Source organism: Hyperoodon ampullatus, assembly GCF_949752795.1.
Source record: "Hyperoodon ampullatus genome assembly, chromosome: 9".
Taxonomy (NCBI): Eukaryota; Metazoa; Chordata; class Mammalia; order Artiodactyla; family Ziphiidae; genus Hyperoodon; species Hyperoodon ampullatus.
Window position 1 is genome coordinate 102,399,873 of NC_136922.1, and position 14,951 is coordinate 102,414,823.

At 42.5% G+C, this 14,951-nt stretch overlaps 1 protein-coding gene and 1 pseudogene across 2 annotated transcripts in view; one reads left to right on the plus strand and one right to left on the minus strand.

Annotated features, from left to right (window-relative positions):
- GIMAP8 (GTPase, IMAP family member 8) overlaps positions 1–2,840 on the plus strand; it is a gene marked incomplete at both ends in the record, with an annotated part of 7,167 nt that extends 4,327 nt beyond the window's left edge. The window contains one exon of the mRNA XM_079711877.1: positions 2,164–2,840. Within this exon, the coding sequence (XP_079568003.1) occupies positions 2,164–2,840 (677 nt within the window). The remainder of the gene's footprint in view (positions 1–2,163) is intronic.
- Positions 2,841–12,552: 9,712 nt separating this feature from the next.
- Positions 12,553–12,968, minus strand: LOC307058518 (ubiquitin-conjugating enzyme E2 C-like; annotated as a pseudogene). Its single transcript has one exon. The product of its transcript is annotated as a ubiquitin-conjugating enzyme E2 C-like (transcript).
- Between the last annotated feature and the right edge of the window lie 1,983 nt (positions 12,969–14,951).

The window sequence follows — 14,951 nt, forward strand, 5'->3', positions numbered from 1 at the left end:
CAAATCTTACTAAATGTACGTGCCTGTGCATGCACAGTCCGGACCTGGTCTTTCATTTTCTCCTGACTTTTCTCCCAGCTCTTCAACTGGATGGTGAGCCTCTTGAGGGAAGGAGTCGGCCTTTTCCAGTCTCTTGTCTTCCCCACAGCGCATCTGTTGCCCAGGGCTTAGCACTCAGTGCTGGTGCTGAGATGGTCCCGGTTCATTGGTGTTTCCCTTCCCTTCTTCCTCCTGTCTCCTCTCCTTCCCCCACACCCCGCCTCTTCCTTTCCTCCCTGCCCTCCGCCTTTCTTGACCTCTTTGTTTACTCTCTTGGTTCTTTACTCTTCCCTCTGTTGGAGAAGGGGGGCTGTTTTGACCGGACAAGGACAGGGAGACTGAATGCTCATGATGGTCATGCCCCACATGGCACTAGGTGGACTTTATTAGTCCAGCCACACTACCTTACCTACTGCTTAAGCAGAAGTCCTCTTGCAGTCCACTCAGTGCTACAAATTCTATTGACCTGAGCTGAGATTCTTCCCATTCTACTCATCCCATTCTCTTCTGCTTCAAAGACCCTCACCTAGGAAGAACATCAGACCAAAAGGAGCATATCTGTTTGTTGTGCCCTTTCACATACTTAATGAGGAGCCACGTGCTGGCTCCCCATTGAGAATTTCAAGTTATGACATACTCGATTGTGCTGTTTACCTGGAAGCAAGACTTAGAGACTGGGAAGCTTGAAAATTATATCAAAAACACAGATAACAGATATCTTAGGGACATAATTGAAAAATGTAAGGGGAGATATTGTGCTTTTAATAACAAAGAAACTGGCCAAGCCAGGGAAGCACAGGCAAGAGAGCTTTTGTCAGAGGTTAGTAACCTAAAGCCTCCTAAAAGCACAGACATGTGGGAAAGTCAGGAGGGGCTGCGTGGAGGAAGCACGATTTGAAACAGGCTTTGGAGACTGGGTAGAGTTTGGATGGCTGAGTACAAAGCTCCAGAGAGTACACTAGCAACCTGAAGCAAGGAGGTAGAACTGAGCATCTACTTGTGAGAGGACAAAGGGGCATGGTCTTGATGGAGATGTGGGATGGGGAGTTTAGACCAGATTGCAGAGGGGGTGAGAACCACACCCTCTGAGGGCATGGAAGAGGGACTTAATCTATTTTTTAATCCTGTATGTTTAACTGTGAGATTGTGGGTTCAGGATAAGCAATTGAATAATTTCTCCCAGAAGGAAGAACGTGGGATGGGCTTTCCTCTCTCTTTGTTTTGAGGCAGATATCAGTAACTTGGTAAAAACTCACAGTCGAGAACTGTGAGACCTGAATGGAAGAGAGAGATCACAGTACAAGTGCAAAGTCATAAGGAAAACCCCAGTAATACATATTGTAAGATCTTTGTGCATCTATCATCTCATTTATAGGGAAATTTATTCTCCACTATTGACCCCCCACAGAACAGTGTTAGTGGATATTCATTATTATAACCAGGGAGTGCCTTTTGACTCATTGATGAAAGATACAATTAGACACAATTAAGAGTAATGTGGTTTTTAGATATATATGTATATATGTATAACTGAATCATCTTGCTGCACACCTGAAACACTGTAAATCAACGGTACTTCAATAAAAAAAGATTAATGTGGTTTTAACGAGAAATGAATTTTAGCACAATCCAGCTGAAGGAACTGGTAATCCATTAATGACGCATGTAGTTGTTTTTTCAAGAAAAGTCAATTCTATGGAATAATTTTTCAAATACATCAAGGAGATTTTTCTACAGTTAGCATTAAATGGCAGTAGGAAGGCATAGTCAGAGCAGGAACAGAAGACAGAGATGAGGTATATGGACTGGACCCGGCTAAGCAGGTGAAGAGTGCCACTGGCACTCACAGGGTATCAGGAAGTCAGAGAAGCTACCAGAAGAAGGAAGCAGAGTAAATTCAGAGATGGGTACAGTGCTGTGTCAACGGATGAGCGCTGAGCAGAGACTGTGGTCCATGTCCTGCTTCTGAGTTTACAGACTGTGTAATTTTGACAGGCTGTTCCAGTGCTTGGGGATGGAACTTTCTGAGCATCCTCTGCTGTAATTCATGGCAATAGTCTTGAGATGAAAGTTGTAGCCAGATCAGCCCGTGGTCACGAATCTTTCCTGCTTTCTCTTCCGCAGAATCCCTGTGCATTATCCTCGTGGGGAGGAGTGGAAATGGGAAGAGTGCCAGTGGGAACACCATCCTCGGGAGGCCGGAGTTCCACTCCCAGCTGGGAGCACAGCTGGTCACCAAGACATGCCAGAGTGGCTGGAGGGTGTGGGATGGCCAGGATGTTGTGGTTGTGGACACTCCCCTGCCCTTCCTGGTGTCCGGAGCTGAAGGGGGTCCATCCCAGCTCGATGAGGAGGTCAAACGCTGTTTGTCCTACTATAAAGAAGGGAGTACGGTTCTGGTCCTGGTATTACAGCTAGGACGGATCACGCAAGAGGACAAAAAGGCAGTGGCGGAATTAAAGACCATCTTTGGAGAGGAAGTTATGAAATACATGATTGTGCTGTTTACCCGGAAGGAAGACTTAGAGACTGGGAAGCTTGAAAATTATGTGAAAAACACAGATAACAGATATCTTAGGGACATAATTGGAAAATGTAAGGGGAGATATTGTGCTTTTAATAACAAAGAAACTGGCCAAGCCAGGGAAGAGCAGGCAAGAGAGCTTTTGTCAGAGGTTAGAAACCTGATAAAGTGCCGTGGACAGCATGAATATCCCCATCCATGGGGGAATGTAGGCAAAATAATGAAAAATTTTCAGCCCCCAAAATTACTAAATAATTTAAAAAGTACATTACCATAAAATTACTAAATAACTTAAAGGGTAAGTTATTGTAGGAAGCCCCACATTACTAAATAATTTAAAAGGTAAATTGCTATAGCAAGCTGAAATGCCTGGGGTCTCTTTAAATTAGAGATACCCTCAGGCTACAAGCATGGGGGGGGCATGGTAGGACTGGTGGGATGGGAAGAGGGTCCATGGCTTTGAGGGCTTGAGAGGTAAATGCATATCACAGTGTGGTGCTTCAGCTCTTTGTAGGTAAATAAATTGTCAGGCTGGGGCAGGTAGTAGGGGATAATAAAGGAGAAAGAAAAAATAAGGTGTGGAAATCTGGGCAAAGGCTTCAGAGATTAGGCTGATATTACAGATCAGAATCAAATCACAAGAATCACTTCATCTGTGTAGGCAGATCGGAGTCAGAACAGACACTGGGACTGAGGCCAAGGCCGGCCTGAGGTCAGAATACAGAGAGTCACACAAGAACCAGAGGATTCAGATACATGAAGGCAAGACAGTGTCCAGTCAACTCCTGGGTGTGGCAGAATGGAGAAGCTGGACTCCTGTGGGCCTCTCTGATGCCCAGCACTGCTTGCCAGGTGCCCTGAGCTCTCCACCTCCACTGGGGTGGCACTCAGGGCCTTCCTTTCTTCCCACGATGGCTACTCCTTCCTTCTGTCCCCAGTCCAAGCTGGAATGGAAAGTGGGGCCCAGTCTACCTCCCTTTGCTGCCCCTGAGGAAATGAACAGGAGTCTGTGAAGCATCAAAAGATTTTACTGCCAATCATTCACAGTGCAATAGACTAGAACCAAAATGAGAAGCATGGTAAAATTGCCAAGATGAGACGATCTTGCAAAAATTTAAAATTCTAAGTAAAATTCTAGATTTCCTCTAGAAAAAGTTATTGAAAACTCCTTTATACTTCTCTCTCTCTTTCTCTTTCTTTTTCCCTCTCTCTCCCACCCACCTTGTCCCTGAGGTTTAGGAATTAGGTTAAAACTCAAAGAGGTCAAATAATAATGGCTTAAGCACATTAGGGGTTTATAGTGTCTTAACATTAAGAAGTGCAGGAGTAGGCAGTCTGGGACCAGTGTGGCATCAACGTTCCAGCTTCTTTCTGCCTTTCTGCCCACACTCGTCGGCATGCAGCCTCCATACTTAAGGTTGCTTCTTATGGTTCCAAGATGGTGGTGTCCTACTCACGGCTGAGCAGGTTATATTGAAAGCTGCCTGGTGTGGGTGACATATAAGAATTATGGAGTCTTCTCCCAGTTAGATGTAAGGTAGATGTTTTCAATATTAACCACTTTACACATGCTTTGAGGACATGATCTATGTCATCATCTGCTTTTTTAAAATTTCAAAGTATCAGGTTACCTCAAGATTAACCCATTTATAAGAGCATGGACTGTCACCATTAATACTTTTGTACTCTGCATAACCCTTAATATGACAAATTCTGGTAAGTGTGTATAAATATATTCAGTTGAGTGAAATAATAAAGATGAATTATATTGTGAATTCACGTCCTCCTTCTGATTCCTATTTTTCTGACTTGGGGGAAGAGCATGCTTCCATGGAGAGGAAATGAAAATGTTTAAATACCTTGACTCTGGTGAAGTTTTTGCATCTTTGATGCCTGAAGACCTTTAAACTGGGTGACAGTCACTTCACTAGGCCTCTGCCAGTTCAGGAATCTTCTACTCTGAGCATGTCATTACAGCAAGGACAAACAGATGTAAGCAGTATTAGAGCAGTATTAGAGCCAGGTACATGGGAAGAATAAAGTCTAGAAGACATTCTGTGCCTCTTCAGCTTGAAGGCAGGAACAAATCCCAGAGTACTACCCATGATTGAGCAGGTGACACTGGACCTGCATGAGGTGGGGAATGTGTGGGCTGAGCAATGTGATGTACATTGCCAGAGGAGAGAAGAAACAGGCAGGAAGAATATTTGAAGAAATAATGGCTGTGAACTTCCAAAATTTGATGAAAACCATTAATGTACACATCTAAGAAACTCAGTGAACTTTAATTAGGATAAGTTCAAAGAGACCCACACCCATTATAATCAAACTACAAAAGACAAAGACAAAGAATCTTAAAAACAGCAAGAGAGAAGTGACTCATAACCTACAAGGGATCCTCAACAAGATTAACATCTGATTTCTCATCAGAAACCATAGAAGCCAGTGGCCCATAGGATGGTATATTCAAAGTGCTGAAAGAAAAGACTATCGACCCCACATTCTTTATCTAGCAAAACTGTTCTTCAAAAATTAAGAAGAAATTTAAAACATCCCCAGATAAAGAGAAATGGAAAGAATTTATTACTTGCAGAGCTACCCTACAAGATAAGATCCTGAGAAAAAAGAACAAAGCTGGAGGTATCACGTTTCCTGACTTCAGACTATACTACAAAGCCACAGTAACCAAAACAGTATGGTACTGGCACAAAAACAGACACATAGATCAATGGAACAGATGAGAGGGCCAAAAAATAAACCCACGCACATATGGTCAATTAATCCATAACAAAAGAGGCAAGAATATCCAATGAGGAAAAGGCAGTCTCTTCAATAAGTGGCATTGGGAAAACTGCACAGTTACATGTAAAAGAATGAAATTAGAACATTTCCTCAAACTGTATATGAAAACAAACTCAAAATGGATTAAGTATCTAAATGTAATACTGGAAACCATAAAAATTGTAGAAGAAAACATAGGCAGAACACTCTGACATAGTCTTAGTAATAGTTTTTTGAATCTGTCTCCTCAGGCAAGGGAAACAAAGCAAAAATAAACTAACGGGGCCTAATTAAACTTAAAAATTTTGCACAGCTAAGGAAACCATCGACAAAACAACAAGACAACCTACTTAATGGGAGAAGATATTTGTAAATGATGTGCCCAAAATACATAAAGAAATCATACAACTCAATATAAAAAAACCCACAATCAAACCATCCAATTAAAAAATAGGTTGAGGGCTTCCCTGGTGGCGCAGTGGTTGAGAGTCTGCCTGCCGATGCAGGGGACCGGGTTCATGCCCCGGTCTGGGAAGATCCCACATGCCACAGAGTGGCTAGGCCTGTGAGCCATGGCCGCTGAGCCTGCGCGTCCGGGGCCTGTGCTCTGCAATGGGAGAGGCCACAACAGTGAGAGGCCTGCGTACCGCAAAAAAAAAAAAAAAAAAAATAGGTTGAATTCTTATTGACACAAATATGTAGAAATTAAACAACACATTCCCAAATAACCAATAGGCCAAAGAAGAAATCACAAGGGAATTTAGAAAATATTTTGAGATGAATGAAAATGAAAACATACCAAAACTTAGGAGATGCAGCTAACACAATGATGCTTAGAGGGAAATATAAAGCTGTAAATGCCTTTATTAAAAAATCAATAAAGTAATCTTCCACCTTAAGAAATCAGAGAAAGAGCCACTAAACATAAAGCAAGTGGAAGAAAGGATATAATAAAGAACAGAGTAGAAATAAATGAAACAGGCAATAGAAAAGCAATAAAGAAAATGAACGAAACTACAACTTGGTCCTTTGGAAAAAAATCAACAAAATCAACAAATCTTTAGTTAGTCCAATCAATAAATAGAAGGCTAAAATTACTAAAATCAGTAATGAATGAGAATACAGTGCTACTGACCTTACAGAAATGAAAAGAACATAAGGAAAAACTAAGAACAACTGTATGCCAACGTATTAGATAACTTGGGTGAAATGGGCAAATTCCTAGAAAGACACAAACTACTGAAAGTGACACAAGTTGAAATAAAATCTGAATATACCTATAACCTGTAAGTAAGAGATTAAATTAGCAATTAAAATAACTGCCCCCAAAGAAAAACCAGATGGCTTCACTGGTGAATTCTACTAAACATTTAAAGAAGAATTAACACCAATACTTCTCAAACACTTTAACAAAATAAGAGAGGAGGAAGGACTTCACAATTTTTCCATGAGGTCAGTATTACCCAGACAAAGATATTACAAGAAAAGGAAATTACAGACCAATATCCCTTACGAACATAGACATAAGAACCCTCAACAAAATACTAGCAAATAGAATACAGCAACTTATAAAAAGAAGTATGTACTTGGATTTATCCCAGGAATGCCAGGTTGGTTCAATATATAAATATCAATCAATGTGTTTTACCTTATTAGTAGAATGAAGGACAAAAGTCACATGATCATCTCAATAGATGCAGAAGAAAAGTTTGACAAAATCCAACACCCATTTAATGATAAAAACACTCGATAAACCGGGAAGAAATATAGTCATGATATTCTGCTGATTATCCTTTTATGCTTCTCAAACTGCCCTCACAAATTCCAGACTCCTTGGTATTTAAAGCAAAGCTCTTCATGTGGGGGCATCCATCTAGATCTCCACTATTCTCACTCCTATAGTCAGACCCGAGCGTCCTGCCCTTCTCCCTAAATTGCTTCCTACAGCAGCTCCCGCACTTCTCCCAGTTCCCCCATCTCCCCAGACATACACACACGCTGTGGATGACTACCCCAATTCATCATGGAGGTTTAAGGATTCATCTTAAATCTCATCTCTTTCTTAAGGAAAGTTTCCTGATCCACCCAAGGCTGACTCATGTGCCCCTGTTTGATTCTGTCATGTTCTATGCACAGCCAGATCAGTGCTTGCTATTTCTTGTGTGTATCCCCAAGTATATTCTAAAATCCTTGGTGACAGAAGCCTCCTTGTTAAATTATATCCTGATATTTAATACATCCAAAGCCCTCAATTTATAATTTGTCATTCAGATGCCAGCTGAGATCCCCCATTCCTTGATGAACTGGTGAAATTTGGTCCAAGCTATAATTACACAAATGTAAGAGTTCAAAGTCCTCCCCACTATTTCCAAGAGTTCTCTTTACTTCTTCTTCAGCTTTTTCTCTGTTTCCTCATTCCTATGAAATTTTGCATTGTTTCTATTTCAGCCTATGACTCTAATGCAGTGTTTTTACTGTTTTTTTAAAAAACCAGCATTCACACACAATTATTCTTATTCAGCCTTTCCTTTCTTTTTTCAGTTTTAGAAACTTTACCAGAGGTTCTGCAGAGTACAAGAGTCAGCACACAGAATTCTTCTCCCTTTTTGATCACTCTCTTTTCCTTGGTCTCCTCTCTTGAAAAAAACAAAAATTTAAGACGTTTTAACTCCTGTGTGTGAGATTCTGTCACTTAGTAGATAATGACATCTCTCTTTTAGTTCATCAGGCTTTAGTTAAACAAACAAACAAAAAAACCTTACTCCTCATCCTTCCCACATTATATTGAAAGGTTGGAAAAATCAATTGAACAAACATTGACACATTTCCCGAGTATTCAGAATATTAAATAAACTAAGATAAACATCAAATGTGGGCCAAAGAATATTTGAGGTACTCCATCAGGTTTAACAAGAAGATATATTTGTATTTATTTCTGGTATCCAACTTGTTTTCTATGAATATTTAAAAGACTCAATTCTACATCTTCTAGCTCCTGGAGAAGGTCTGTCTCTTTTCGAATTTTCTCCAACTGTTGGTTTTTTGTTTTTTGTTTTTTTGCTGTACGGGGGCCCAACCGCTCCGCGGCATGTGGGATCTTCCCAGACCGGGGCACGAACCCGTGTGCCCTGCATCGGCAGGCGGACTCTCAACCACTGCGCCACCAGGGAAGCCCCTTGATTGCTTTTGAGACAGGCTGGGACCTGAGACCTTCTGCTGGGACCTGAGACCCTTTGCTACAATGCTGCAAACATTGCACCTGGACACACCTCTCCTCAAGCTACAAAATACAAAGAAACTATATGGGACTAAAAATAACTGCGTGCATGCGCAGTTGGGGCAAATTCTGGCCCCAAAGGATACAAAGAGACCAAAAAAACTAAAAACCAAAACCCACAACTGCCACTTTTGAAGAGCCTGGAGCAAAAACAGGGTGTTGGGAGCAAAAGCAAGCCACTGTGCATGCCCCAAGCACTCAACGCCACCACAGGGGTGGGCAAAACATCTAAGCCACCCCTCTGGCCCGACCCCCAGACACGTTCCTACCCTCATCCCATATAAGAAACAAGCTTGCCCCCCTCAGGGAGCGAGCAAGCAAGGGAACCTGCTGTGTGTTCTCCGCCGCGCTGCTGCAGCAGGGGCCCTGATAAAGCCTTGCCTGAATTTCTCGTCTGGCCTCTGGTCAATTTCTATTGATTGGGGAAGGTCAAGAACCCTGGTCCCTAACACCTTCAGTTTCTTCTCTAGGTTCCTGACTTTCCCCCCCTTTATCTCAGGGTCTCATGATGTTGACTGAGAGAAGATATTTTGTGATGTGCTTCCTGTTTTGCAGCTTTTGGCCTCATTCTTCTTTATTTTGTAGGGGCTGTTTATGATAATGGCTTGTTATTTTGCCTTTGTGGTTTCATATTCTGGGGTGGTTTCTCATGCAGCTTGAGAAGAGTGCTTGTTTGTTTCTTAGAGCTGGATTTCTAAAAGTCATTCCAATCTTGGCTCTTCACTGGGTTCTTCACTGGGTACTTCACTTAGAACTGCTTTGTAAATTACTGATTCCACTGGAAATACTAAGAAAATTTTTGCTAAGAAAGCGGCTGTATTTCTGCATTTGATTACAGGTTGTGCCTCTGCAAAACAAAGCTGGTAGAATGCAGTTACATTGTGCCCCTCTTCATCCGGGCACCAACCAAAGTCTGTAAAATTAGAGGCCACTGGTTTGAAAATATCTTTTTTTACACCTCACACCTCCCTTTGTCTCCTTGATTTCCAAACCCATATAGTACTAATATGGCTGTATGAAAGCTTTCAATAAACTGCATTACAAAACCAGTTCCAAAGTGAAATTTACAATCACATAGCAAGTGGCAACAAGCAAATTTTTGCTTTGACAAGAGTTTGGCTAGAAGGCCAAACACATCATAAATGGGGTCATTTTTTGGTGGTTGCTTTACTGTACTTGCTTCGTTTGTTGTGGTGTAGAAGGATGTTTGTTATCCACAGTTGGAAACTATTGTTTTGTCAACATCTGTGCTAGCTATTATCAGCACAGCAGTAGTTTTTACATTCTATAGCTCTGAGTTTTTATTGGCTGTAGACACTTTTTTTTTTTTTTTTTTTTTGCGATACACGGGCCTCTCACTGTTGTGGCCTCTCCCGTTGCAGAGCACAGGCTCCGGGCATGCAGCCTCAACGGCCGTGGCTCACGGGCACAGCCGCTCCGCGGCATGTGGGATCTTCCCAGACCGGGGCATGAACCCGCATCCCCTGCATCGGCAGGCAGACTCTCAACCACTGCGCCACCAGGGAAGCCCAGCATTGATCTTTTTTGCCAATTAAATTTATATGTAATTTATAATCTAATATAGTCATAATTTATTTATAACATTTCCAACATTTTATTGTCTTTCAAGAATCTGTGGATTGACAGGGCTGGCTGGATGGTTCTGCTCCATGTGATGTTGGCTGGAGTTGCAGTTATCTGGGATCTCAATGGAGCTGCAATGTACAAGATGCATCACTCACATGGCTGGTCAGTGATGCTGGGGATGTAACCCTAGGGCCCACATACGTGTGGTCTTTTCATACAGTTTGAGCTTCTCATAGCATGGCAGCTGGGTTCTGAGAGGGACTGTTCAAAGAACAGCTTTCCAAGAACCCCCTAGTCTTTTCAGAGAGAATTGCTTGCACCTCAGTTTCCAAAGGAGAGAAATACATATTTAAATTCCACTCCCTGGGAAGAGTATTCACTCCTTCTCATAGAATGAGGAGTAATTTAGGGGGAAGAACTTGGGGGAAAACCTGACATCCACTGATCCAGACATTGGGCTAGTGTTTTGAAACCGTGTACAAAAGTCCTCGTCTGGGCTTCCCTGGTGGCGCAGTGGTTGAGAGTCCGCCTGCCGATGCAGGGGACACGGGTTCGTGCCCCGGTCCGGGAAGATCCCACATGCTGCGGAGCGGCTGGGCCCGTGAGCCATGGCCGCTGAGCCTGTGCGTCCAGAGCCTGTGTTCCGCAACGGAAGAGGCCTCAACAGTGAGAGGCCCACATACCGAAAAAAAAAAAAAAAAAAAGTCCTCGTCTTTTGAAGCAAAATGCGGACTCAAGAGTGAATGTTTGGGAAATGTGAAGATGTAGAGAAAATAGCTGTTGGGCTGGGGAACTGGCAACAATTTAGACTATAATTCTGCCACACTGCAGAATCACAGAACTCCCAGTTCCCTAAAAGACATAGATAAAGGCCTGACACACATTCCTAAGTTGTTTGTACAGGAAGCTGACCCACCAGATGAAAACTGCTGACCACAAGCACATGGACCCCAGACTGGTTGGAACCAGAAGGCTGACGATGCTTGAAACTTCACCTTGATGCCAACCAATTCGAAGAATTGTCTATGAGCTGATCACACCCTGCTCCTTGAACACTATAACTCCTCACTACCCCCTCCAGGGTGGGTCACACAGTCTTGAGTCTTGAGGGCATTAGCCCACTGTGGCCCCCTTTGCCTGGCAAAGCAATAAAAGCTACTCTTTTCTACGTCACCCAAAACCCTGTCTCCACGTTTCTATTCAGCACGGGTGAACAGAGGCTGAGTTTCTGCAACGGTTTCTTTGCCTCAGATCAGGAAGCAGGCTCCACATCCCCTCTCTTGTGTTCCTGGGTCTCCCTGTGCCCATGTGCAGTCTGCTTTGTGCCCCCTGTTTCCATGCTCTAAGTTGACCAGAGAAGATCTGTTTCTGGCAGACTCAGGCTAGTCTCTGAGTCTCACATGGTCTGGATGTTAGACCAGCTCTGGAGGTGGTTTGGGAAATGCCATTATGACCTTTGATTCCTGCTGCATTTCTTCACCCCAGCACTAGGGGGCTCTGTGCTTTGGATGAAAAGGTGATAGTTGGCCCAGTTGACTTTTTTTTTTTCCCAAATCCAAAATGTATTGATTTAATATATTCATCACAAGGGCTCAACCAGAGACTTAAAATTAAAAAGCAGAAACAATGAATTGGGAGATTGGGATTGACATATATACACTAATATGTATAAAATAGATAACTAATGAGAACCTGCTGTATAAAAAATAAATAAAATTTAAAAAAATCATCTCAAAAAACAACAAAACAAAACAAAAACAACAACAAAAAAACCAGACACAAAACAAAGATGACACTGTTACCAACCCAGGTCCTTGGACACTTTAATCAATAGAAACTGATAAGAAGCCAGATAAGAAATTCAGGCAAAGTTTTATTGGGACTCATGCTACAGCAGGAGGGAGTGAGAACAAGAAACAGGTGCCCTTGCTCACTCTCCGAGGGAGGCAGGCTGGTCCCTTACATGCGGTGAGGGTAAAGGCAGATCAGTGGGTCGGGCTGGAGGGGTGGCTTAGGTGGTCTGCCCTCCCCCTTGGTGATGCTGTGTGCAGGGATCATGCCAGTACCCTACTCAGAAGTGTATCGTACTGTTCCTAATTGCCCCGACTTCGACTGCACATGCGTGCAGTTATTGTTACTTCCTTATAGTTTCTTTGTATGCTGTTGCTGCAGTAGCTGTTTGTCCAGGTCCAAGTGCAAGCACTCTGGTAAAGCGTCCCAGGTCCCAACCTATCTCAACAGCACAGTTTCAGATACATAGTCCTATACAGAAATCAAGGAAAGGACAGACCATCTAAGGAAAATATAAAAAAGACAATACAAGGACAGCAGCCAGACAGCTGGGTCAGGGTTCTTGGCTGGAGACCTGCTTTGAGTAGGTTTCTTGCAGGTATTTTTTAAAGGCTGTGGGGTTTTTCCAGAGGTTGCCAGCATATGTTCAAAGGTCTATGGGTGTCGGGTTCTCCTAGCAGGCTCTGCATGGAGAGCAGAATGGTCCTGACATCGTACAGGATGGACCACTTGTCCTTCAGGATGTTCAGACAGATGTTACCCTGTGTGTCCCCGATGGGGTGGTAGCAGGGTGTGAGGACCATCACCGTGGTGGACAGATAGCCACTGGGAAACTCCAGGGAGAGCATATACCTTAGGTCTTCATATACTGGCCAGCTGTGCCATGGATGGTCCCCACCCATTTGAAAAAGTTGTCTGCTTCAGGGAAGGTAGAAATTCCTCTGTCAAATCAGACATTCTGAGGGTCATCAGCTCCTGCCATAGCCTCTTGCCTCTGGAGGCCTAGGCAGTGCTGCTAGGAAGACAGGAGCTGCAGGGCTGCGGTGCCAGTTCTTTGTGTGCATGGCTGTGAGTCAAAGCTATGGAGGGGAGAAGGGGCTCATTGACGCTCTGAATCTAAAGAGTAACATCTGGAATGTGAATAGTAGTTCAAAATTTATTAATATGCTTACTGTATCTGACTTTAAAATAAAGACTGTTACAAGAGATAAGGAAGGACACTACATAATGATCAAGGGATCAATCCAAGAAGAAGGTACAACAATTATAAATGTTTATGCACCCAACATAGGAACACCTCAATACATAAGGCAAATGCTAACAACCATGAAAGGGGAAATCGACAGTAACACAATAATAGCAGGGGACTTTAACACCCCACTTACACCCATGGAGAGATCATCCAAAATGAAAATAAATAAGGAAACACAAGCTTTAAATGACACAATAGACCGGATAGATTTAATTGATATTTATAGAACATTCCACCCAAAAGTGGCAGAATACACTTTCTCCTCAAGTGCACGCAGAACTTTCTCCAGCATAGATCACATCTTGGGTCACAAATCAAGCCTTGGAAAGTTTAAGAAAACTGAAATCGTATCAAGCACCTTTTCTGACCACAATGTTATGAGATTGGAAATCAATTACAGGAAAAAAACTGTAAAAGCCACACATACATGGAGGCTAAACAGCGCACTACTAAATAAGCAAGAGATCACTGAAGAAATCAAAGAAGAAATAAAAAAACTACATAGAAACAAATGACAATGACCCAAAACCTATGGGATGCAGCAAAAGCAGTTCTAAGCAGTTTGAGATTTCATCCATTCTGTAGCCCATGGATCAAGGAGCAATTTTGACTTTCAAGTATTATTATTTAGGAAATACATTTTGTAAAGCTATAGCTGCCATAGATAGTGAGTCCTTTGATGGATCTGGGCAACGTTAATTGAAAAACGTCTGGAAAGGACTCACCATTCTAGATGCCCTTAAGACTATTCATGATTCATGGGAAGATGTCAAAATATCAACATTAATAAGAGTTTGGAAAAAGCTGATTCCAGACCTCATGGGCGACTTTGAGGGACTCAACCCTTCAGTGGAAGAAGTAACTGCAGATGTGGTGGAAACAGCAAGAGAACTAGAATTCGAAGTGGAGCCTGAGGGTGTGATTGAACTGCTGTAACCTCATGATAAAACTTGAACAGATGAGGAGTTGCTTCTTATGAATGAGCAAAGACAGTGGTTTCTTGAGATGGAATCTACTCCTGGTGAAGGTGCTGTGAACATTGTTGAAGTGACAACAAAGGATTTAGAATATTACATAAATTTAATTGATAAAGCAACAGCAGAGTTTGAGAGGACTGATTCCAATTCTTCTTTCTACCCGTTCGTAGAAAGAAGTTCTACAGTGGGTAAAATGCTATCAGATGGCATTGTGCGCTACAGAGAAATCATCTGTGAAAGGAAGAGTCAATTGATGTGGCAAATTCCACTGCTGTCTTATCTTAAGGAATTGTCACAGCTGCCCCGAACATCAGCAGCCACCACCTTGATTAGTCAGCAGCCATCAACATGGAGGAAGACCTTCCACCAGCAAACAGATTATGACTCACTGAAGGCTCAGATGATGGTTAGCAGTAAAGTAATTTTAGATTCAGGTATATACATTGTTTTTTGGATAAAATGCTATTGCACACTAAATAGACTACAGTGTAGCATAAACATAACTTTTATGTGCACAGGGAAACCAAGAACTTGGGGTGATACTTTTGACAGTCACTTTGTTGTAGTGGTCTGGAACCAAACCTGCGATGTTTCCAAGGTTCGCCTGTGTAAAAGAACTGTTTCCAGACATCGGGCAACAGGCTGCTCTGGACTGATCTATGGATGGGTCAGGTGGATGGAAAATAAAAAGCGACTGAAGAAAATGGATGGTATGTCTGATGC